Source organism: Chelmon rostratus, chromosome 15 (genome assembly GCF_017976325.1).
Source record: "Chelmon rostratus isolate fCheRos1 chromosome 15, fCheRos1.pri, whole genome shotgun sequence".
NCBI lineage: Eukaryota > Metazoa > Chordata > Actinopteri > Chaetodontiformes > Chaetodontidae > Chelmon > Chelmon rostratus.
In genome coordinates this window covers 15,457,054-15,465,505 of record NC_055672.1, presented here as the reverse complement: position 1 = coordinate 15,465,505, position 8,452 = coordinate 15,457,054, and the positions used below count along the sequence as shown (strand labels likewise).

The following is an 8,452-nucleotide window of genomic DNA, read 5'->3' as shown; positions in this document are numbered from 1 at the left end:
ACACAAGGTGACTCTGGGAGGGACGCGGCTCATGTGCGCCCAGTCTTATAAATGCAGCCCCATGTTTCTCCTATAAAGTGTCCATCAGCACCTTAATGCATCTCCTAGTGAAAGTGACAGAGCCTGGGCTTGCACATTATTAACTCCAGACATTTTTATGAGCCTGTGGAACAGAGTGCTCCTTCTGAATAAGATATGTGTCCAGGGTTCTGTATATCAGTCTCTTAGTTCATAGCATAGCATTGCAGCCTCTGTTAGACACTGTTTTTCGTGTGCTTTTACATGTGCCTAAACCACAGACGGTGGCCCCGTAACTACTGTAGTTATGTCATTATTATTTTCCAGGGGGATCAAAATAAATTAGGCTTAGTTGTGCTGTGGAATCTATTATGTCACCCATTTGCTTGCATGGGAAATACATTTATATTAATGTTATGTAAACAGCGTTTACAATGATAAATTGTGGCATGGAATCGTAAGCAGCTTAGCAGAGCGGGGTTAAAGGCACATCCAAATTGGCAGGCTCATGATAAATGCATGGGATTTGTCTGAAATATTAATCAAATATAAATGTGCAATGAATTTAATAGTGGCAATTATTCCTGAGCTATATTTGGAACAAATTCAGGGTGCATATTGCAGAGGTATGAGGTGAGGAAATTAAGGTAAGGTTGGTAGACAGAATAAAATGTGAAATTAAGCAGGAGAGCTTTTTAAGAATGATCTGAGAAGATGTTGTGTGTTTTCTGCATTTGGTGGGTGGCCTAAGGGGGGCAAAATAACACTAAAGCAATGTGCAATTCAGTTATGCAAGTAATGCAAGCTCAGTTGTATCAGGATACAAATCAGTCTGAGTCTGTAAAGTGGCTCATGTGATCCAAAACAGTGGCTACCTCAACCTGTTTTCAAAGGACTCTGGGGGGGCGTGAACCCCCAGCCAGCACATGAGACACTAGGATGGAGGAAGACGCCCCGGCACGACCAGTAGAGTTTGGAAATGTCAAATCAGTGGTCGCTATTAGAGTTTACAGCGCGCCTCACGCAGCCAATCAGCGGGCTGGAGTCAGCTCAGCCTCTGCCGGAGTTGTTTTGGTGCCAGAGCTCAGTGTGATACTGTGCGTAAAATCTACCTGTCATACGCAGCAGCGGTGCCATGGCGGGCAGAGCTCCGCGAGCAAAGTCCATCCCTGCGCCCACGGAATAACTTCCTTTCCCTCTCGGATGCCATATGTTGTGCTACGATGGCAGTTTTCCTCAAAACTGATCATGTGAAGTAGAGAGGTGGCTGCGTCCGTCTCCATCGACTCAGTTGCGCCGAGGAACGATGCTGGAGAAAGCTGCGGGAGGATTTTCCAACACAGGTAAGATGATTTTCGGAGATGTTTTGCTGCTAGAATGCAAAAATATTCAAAGCCTGTTATTCCTGGGCAGATATGAGGTGTTTCTTTAATACAAAAGAGCCAACAGTGGAATAATAGGAAGATTTCCCTCATGATCTGCTCAGTTCATGTGTAAAGGAATTATAAGAAGAAGAAGAAGAAGAAGGTGTGATGTCATCAACATAGTGAAAAATTGTTTTGTGAGTGTCTTTGTGTGTGAGAGAGATAGCTTATAAATACATGTATATACAAATATACATATATGAATAAAATGTAGTAAATGCACAGAAGCAGAAAGGGACAGTAGAGAGAGAACGTGCTCCTGGCCATTAATAACTGTGGAGTCTGAGCACACGCTGGCATGTGCTAAGTGCACATCTCCTCGTGTCAGATGAATTATTTGTGGATGTGGGATGTGGTTTTTGTTGTCTAATGTAGTGTGTAATGGAATTCCCTGTTATCTGGAGAGTGGCTCAGCCTCAGAAGCATGTGAGAATGGAGTCCGCAGGACACGGCGTCAGAGATATTGAGTCTTGTGTGTGTGGGCTTAGATTCAGCCGCTGGCCCACGTTATTCATGCTTCTCCACATCTGACAGCTCTGACACCGACTGTGACAGCGTCAGCTTTTGTTCTGGAGGGGTCAGGGAGGCCAAAGGTCTGTTGTAGATCCAGAGGCCAGGAAATCATTGGAGGCGACATGATGCAAACAAATATTCTGCACTGAATATCAGCATTTTGAGGCTTTTTTTTGTTGAGCTCTTGAAGCTATTGTTTGTGACGTCGACACAGTCGATGGCATTACGTTTTTTTGGGCGTTCATGTTATTTTGTCCAGCCCCTGTATGTTTGTGTCCAGCCCTGTTCAACTCAATCAAACCTCATAAATCCATAACCCTTTTTGTCTAATGTGAGGAAAAACTCAAACTGTCCTTGTGTATTTCCACCCTGTGGCTCATTTCTCGCCACAGCACTTTCAACAAAGAAGCATGAAATGACTTGATTTGCTACTTTACCAATTACGAAATACGATGCAGCTGCAGCTCAGTGGCTATTTTCATATTTCATCATAAGACCAGGATGCAAGATTAATTTGAGGGATGAGGTCTTTGTTGGCCATAAGGGACTGACCAGTGGTGCTGGATTTGCAAAACAAAATAGTGTATTTGCTTACACACAAGCTCAGATCACACAGCCTCTCATTTGCAGACTTGTTGCCTTAGTGACGGCCTCTCCTGACAGGCGTTACTGTGTTTTCTTTTTTTTATATAAAGCCCAAATTTTTTAACTGATCTTCCACTCCTTTATCCCACTGTTCAGTTATATTTGAAAACCTTCAGGAGGAGTCGGCGAGGCCAGTCCACAGACAGTCGGAGTCATCAGTATTCAGTGCAAAGTACAGCAGCACCTGCCACACTTTCCCTGCTTTCAGTATAGGCAGTTATGGTGTGTGGAATGTATTTTTCCCTACATGCTTATGTGGATATGGGGGTGGGAGATGCAACAGTTGAACATGCAGCAGATGGTGATGTTATGGCTCAAAGTGGTGAGAGCTTGCGAGAGGAATGCTAATTGCCAAACTAGATGAAATATTTCCTGCGTTGAATTTGTGTCCTAGATGATTACATTACTAAATACCCAGTGTTGGCTGACTGGCTGGCTACGCTGCGCCTAGATTAACTGCATGTGAATGTGCCAGGATTTAATTGAAGTGCTTGTTATTTACTTCTTTTCATGTTTTTATTCATCAAATTTAATTGTAACTGTGCTTAACATATATTTCCAGCTACCAGACTGCCAAATCTTTTGGATTGATCCACTAGACGTTTGAAGCTGCCATCATGGAGAGCCTCAGTGAGCTGCAGAACCCCCTGCTAGACAAAACCAGCAGACACGTGGTGCACAACGATTACCAGGGTTACCAGTGTGACTACCCGAGCCAGCCTTACCAGGACAGCCTAATTGGCTACTACTACAATGAGACTAATGGCAAGCATAAGACTCAACAGTTCCTGGATGCCACATCCCTGCATCTAGCCGTGGAGGCCTTCTACAGGCCCAACTTCATCCTGTACAAGGATGACGTGAGTCTTCACAGCAAGGACTCCAAGAGCGAGAGCTTTGAGACCACTTTCACAGAGAGTAAGGACACTGTGCTGGATGGAGTTTCCACAGAAAACCCTCTGGACAGCATACAAGGAGAGAAAGATGTGAATATCCAGACGGTGTCGTACGAGGTGGAGGAGGAGCAGGGTCCTGAGTATGAGGTCAGAAGACATGCCAAAGACTAAATAGTCGAATAAGATTCCGCATATGTGGAAGTTTGCAGAGCTTTAGCTGCTTTTTATTTGGAGATGTTGGCGCCTAATATTCTGGGTCCCTGCAAGCAAGTATGTATTTAAAATATAGCCTGAAACATGTTTATATTCTGGGTGTGCGCATGTAGAAACAAGCTTACTTGGAGTTTCTTCCTCCTGCTACAAGCTATGTGGGGATAATTAGTGTAACTATACATGTTGAAGAGCAAATTGATGCAAGCAAGCGCCATTTGGCAGTGTTTGACAGAGTAATTAGAATATTGAGTGCTATATGAAATTAAAGGCGTTACAACACTTTACTCGTAACTGTCAGGGCCATCTTTCAGCAGAAAGTGAGTCATGGCGTTTCTAATGATGCTTATTATTTCATTATTTCATTTTAATAGACTGCCAATGTGATTCACGCTCATTTCTCACTCCGTTCTCTAAATGGTCAATTTACTGGAGTCTTTCAAATCTAGAGCAGTGCAATTGTACGCCTTTTCTTTCTAATTACATTCTAAGAAAATGACACATCTGAGTTTATCTATCCAGGCGATTGTTCTTTTAGGAATATAACTTCACTCTCCAAAGGAAGCCATCACAGCAAAAGAGCAAAAAGTCTTTTCAGAAGTGGCAAAAATCTAATTTCATCCAGGGACGCTTGTGAAATACCCAGGGCTCTGAGCTGGCAGAGGAAGAAGTATTGCAACCTAACTGGGCTGATGATCGCGCCAGCGCTTGTCACTCGGAGGCCTGGCAGATAGATAGAGACGTGGCAGCAACTGCCATTAATGCCATAAGTAATGCCGTGCTGTGAGGGTATTAAGCGGGCCTCCGATGATGCATGGCTGCCGGAGCAGGTGAGCCTGGAGCTGAAGTTATTCCACGACAATTCAAAAGAGCAAATGAATCTGATGAACGGTGCTCAGATGAAAGTTGGCTCTCCAGCTGGAATATGAGAGTCTTTGCTCAGCACCTGCGTTTCTTCACTTTCCCTGCCTGTGTGCCTGTATGTGTGTGTGTGTGTTTGTGCCTCGGTGCTAAGATTCACGTGTTTTGTGCATCACATAAAGACACACAAACTGTGCCAAATGTTTGTAGATGCATGTCAAACACTTGGAGGACTTTCACAGCAGTGAGCTGGTGAAGGTTTTATACACATCCTGAAGTTCCAGGATATAGTCTGTGGCAAAATACATGTTTTGCCAGCAGTGTGTTTCTTTATAGATCTCACTGTAAGCCATGTCATCACTGCACTCTTCCATGGTGCCACATCCATTGTTAAAGTGTCAGCACAGAAAAAAGCAACTTTACGAGTCCACCGCTAGTTTTTGTCAGCAGATGTTTGACATCTGCATGACAGAGAAAAAATAAATTGCAGGTACCAGACTTACAAGAGAATGTGGTCGGTGCTGCTGTGATTGCCCCGAGTAACAGGGTGCAGGGGTCTGTGTGTGCCCCGCTGTAGAGCCGACTGTCCTCTCCAGACTCTAACGAGGCCTCGGAGAGTGCTGTGACAGGGTTGTTAAAGGCACTGTACCTCCGTGGAGCCCCATCAGTTATACTGGCATCAGACCAGACTGGGAATGTGTCCCCAGCCGGCCGGACTCTGTGTCAGGCAGACTGTCAGTAGGACTGAATGCACCGGTCACTCAGAACTGTTATCAGGCCTCGCTACAAAGATAAAAGGAGATTACTGCTGTTTGTTCCCACCGGTTTATTCATGTGATGTCAGATTATGTGGTTATGACCAGCTGCTGTTTTGACGGATCACACCCGGCTGTCCAGGTGGACAGTGTTCATAAAGCAGATAACAGAGCTTCATCATTTTTTCTTAGCTAAGGCTTGGAAACGGTTTGGATCGTATAGCGCTGCACTCCTCCACCCTAACAGCCACGCAAATAAGGTTTCTACACATAAATCCCCTCAAAGTAGCAGAAGATAATTACAATTAGATCCTGCGGTTTGTTAAATGAAGATCAGATTAGAAGCTAAAAAAGAAAATTATGCGCAACATCCTCAAAATTGTGGACGTCAGTGCATATGTGTGGTTCCTTTCTTCTTCCCTGTCTGTTCTTTAATTACCTCTGAAATGGTCGGTTCAGTTCCTGCCTTACATATTGATTTCTATTTTGTTCCTTCCTTTTCCAAGCTTTGATTGATCCCTGCAGGCAGCAAGACTAACAAATGAAACCTGCTCCTCATCGGCGCTATTCATTTAGACAAACATCCACTCTGTCTCTGGGACAGCTGAGAGAAGTATCAGGCTACGTCCTCTTAAAGGTCACCCATGCAGCCACATTGCCATCCTCGCTGCAGGCACGATGTGCCAATGTAGCCTGAGTGGCGTCTGAATCTATCATTCATTAGCCCACTCAGCTCTTGTGGCCCTGAGTTTGAGTATCGAGGCCCAGCATCGGGAGCTTGTAGAGCACTCATGGCCCTGTAAGACGCCGGGTGTATTGAGGAGAGATGGTGGAGGTCTCTCGTGATGTAGAAGCAATTTAGCACCTAAATGACGCTGTCTTCTTGCTGTTTCCCCTGTCACAGCGCAATGATGGAACAATCCGTTAATCCTGTGTTATCTGTCAGGCCGCTCATGGGTGTTGACAGAGGCACCAAATCCTCTCTGGCTGGCTGAGCACATCCTGTCCTGGGTGGTGGTGAAACAAGGGCAGATACACTGGCTACACCACTGTGAAGATGTCCAAAGTGCATCTGACTATCCACATGTGTCAGCCTTACTCAGTTATTATTTAGGTGTCAATATCAACATCACTGCACTCGTCTTTGGTCTCATTTTGCAAGTGTTTAGTTTGCCTCGAGGGTTTTTTTGTAGCAGAACAGGAAGTCATGTGAAAGTGCATCATTCTCTCTTTTTCTGACATTTAATTATTTTTCATCAACCCGCTGTCTTGCAGAGTGACAGCTCCAGTGACAGTGAAAGTGAGGACAACTTCATCGTGCTGCCCCCTCGGGACTACCTGGGCCTAGCCATCTTCTCCATGCTCTGCTGCTTCTGGCCCTTGGGCATCGTTGCCTTTTACTACTCTCACAAGGTAAAGGCCCAGAGACCTCAAGCCTGCCATTAACTCTGATTACACTGCATTCTATTTAAGGTCAGCGAACACAAGCGCTCACACTCGGTGCTGCCGCAGCCCATTTTCCACCCTGTGACCCTCCTTGCAGTTATTTCACATGATTGACTATGTAAATTCAGCAGGTTCGGCTCTCTTGTCAGTCTTTCATATTCACTTTAGGAAACCATTATCGTTGAGGTTTTGGTCCGCAGTGTGTCCTGTGTGAGCAGTGCGCTGCGGCTGCATTATGTTAAGCTAGCATAGCTGAGACAGTGTTTGTAATCATAGCAGCACCATAAGTCCCTCTAATGTCAGTATGTTTATGGTCCGAAAAGATTAGGCTCACGCCCTGCAACCTCGAACAGAGCACAGCATATCTTAGTGGTTTGCAACATCTTCCACAGTAATTGCAGGGACAATTACGCCGGAGCAGAAAATAATGTGTCAGAAGAATAAATAAAAGGCCAGGTTCATTTTTTGATAGGAAACCAAAACACCCAAACAACACATTTGTCACTGTCAGAGGGATAATGACCTAATTGCCATGGTAACTAATGGCTCCCCAAGAGCATTTCTTGTTTTCTCTCTTTTAACCGTGGCTTAACACCTACTCATACACTCTGTGCTGATGAGTAACACACCGGCTCATTTCACTCTCTGCTTTGTTTTGTCAGACTGGCAAGGCCATCGCTAAGGGAGACTTCTCCAGAGCAGGAATGAGCTCCAGAAGAGCTCTATTCCTGGCTGCCCTTTCCATCACCATTGGAACAGGGATGTATGTGGGGGTGGTTGTGGCCCTCATAGCCTACCTGTCCAAGCCTGGACACGTATAGCACTGGGACTGGTTTGCTTGGGGGGAGAGAAGGAGGAAGCAAGATGGGAGGAAGGGAAGAGACAAGGTTGGACAGATCACCCCTCCTGAAGGCGTGTGCCCAAGCTGCTGCGTGGCTGTCTGTGAAAAGAAGCAGCTATACGAAGAGAAAATGCTTAACCAGAAAGACAGAGAAAACAAGATAAAACAACATGAGCGGATGGGGTACCCTATTACTTGGACTGCATCCAGACTGAATCTTTACTTCTGGGATGAAACACTCCCACTGAGGTATTCCACCACCACCGCACCAAGAAGAAAAACAGTGCAGCGATGACTACACTTCCACAAATACAGTACAGGCTGTACATGCTGTACCTATATGTTAGACAAAAAACTGAGCTCATAGCAGTAAAGAACTACCTACCGTTGACCACATTAGTCGTCTACAGCCGTTTTATTTTAGATTTATAGTAGATGTATTCTCTGTCAATACTATTGCAGATTGTGTATTGTCCACTTTGTAATTTCTTGGAAAAACAGTCAGTCGGTGGGTTTTTATGTGATTGTTTATTCAAGGAATATACCAGAAATTGATCCAGTCAGTAAACAGAGAGAAATGGAGCCTTAATTGAAAGAGGACAAAGGTGATTCTCACAGTGTACACAAGGTTGCTGAGCAGCAGTCAAGAGGGTTATTTGTGTTTATTGTGAACCGTAAAATTAGTCAATAAATTTGGCATGAATAATGAAAAGTCCTCTGCCGTGTCTCTCATCCTCTTGCTCATTGTGTCTTTGAGAGGACTTCTGTCTGCCTTTCAGGGGTACTCTTACCCCACAGGGTACCTCTGCAGTGGCCAGGGACTGTGTGGAGAGCTCAACTAAT

General features: G+C 44.9%; 1 protein-coding gene across 1 annotated transcript; it reads left to right on the top strand.

Moving 5' to 3' along the window:
- Window positions 1–698: 698 nt before the first annotated feature.
- LOC121618769 (synapse differentiation-inducing gene protein 1-like) lies at window positions 699–8,246 on the top strand. The gene is made up of 4 exons (XM_041954365.1): window positions 699–1,361; window positions 3,163–3,643; window positions 6,598–6,735; window positions 7,431–8,246. Exons 2-4 carry the CDS (start codon window positions 3,218–3,220, stop codon window positions 7,587–7,589), a joined length of 723 nt encoding a protein of 240 aa, XP_041810299.1. The 5' UTR covers window positions 699–1,361; window positions 3,163–3,217; the 3' UTR covers window positions 7,590–8,246.
- The last annotated feature ends 206 nt before the right edge of the window (window positions 8,247–8,452 follow it).

Coding starts and splice junctions, on each gene's coding strand:
- LOC121618769 (XM_041954365.1), top strand. CDS start 3,218: ATGGAGAGCCTCAGTGAGCTGCAGAACCCCCTGCTAGACAAAACCAGC. Junction 3,644..6,597: donor AGCAGGGTCCTGAGTATGAG/GTCAGAAGACAT, acceptor GCTGTCTTGCAG/AGTGACAGCTCCAGTGACAG. Junction 6,736..7,430: donor CCTTTTACTACTCTCACAAG/GTAAAGGCCCAG, acceptor TTGTTTTGTCAG/ACTGGCAAGGCCATCGCTAA.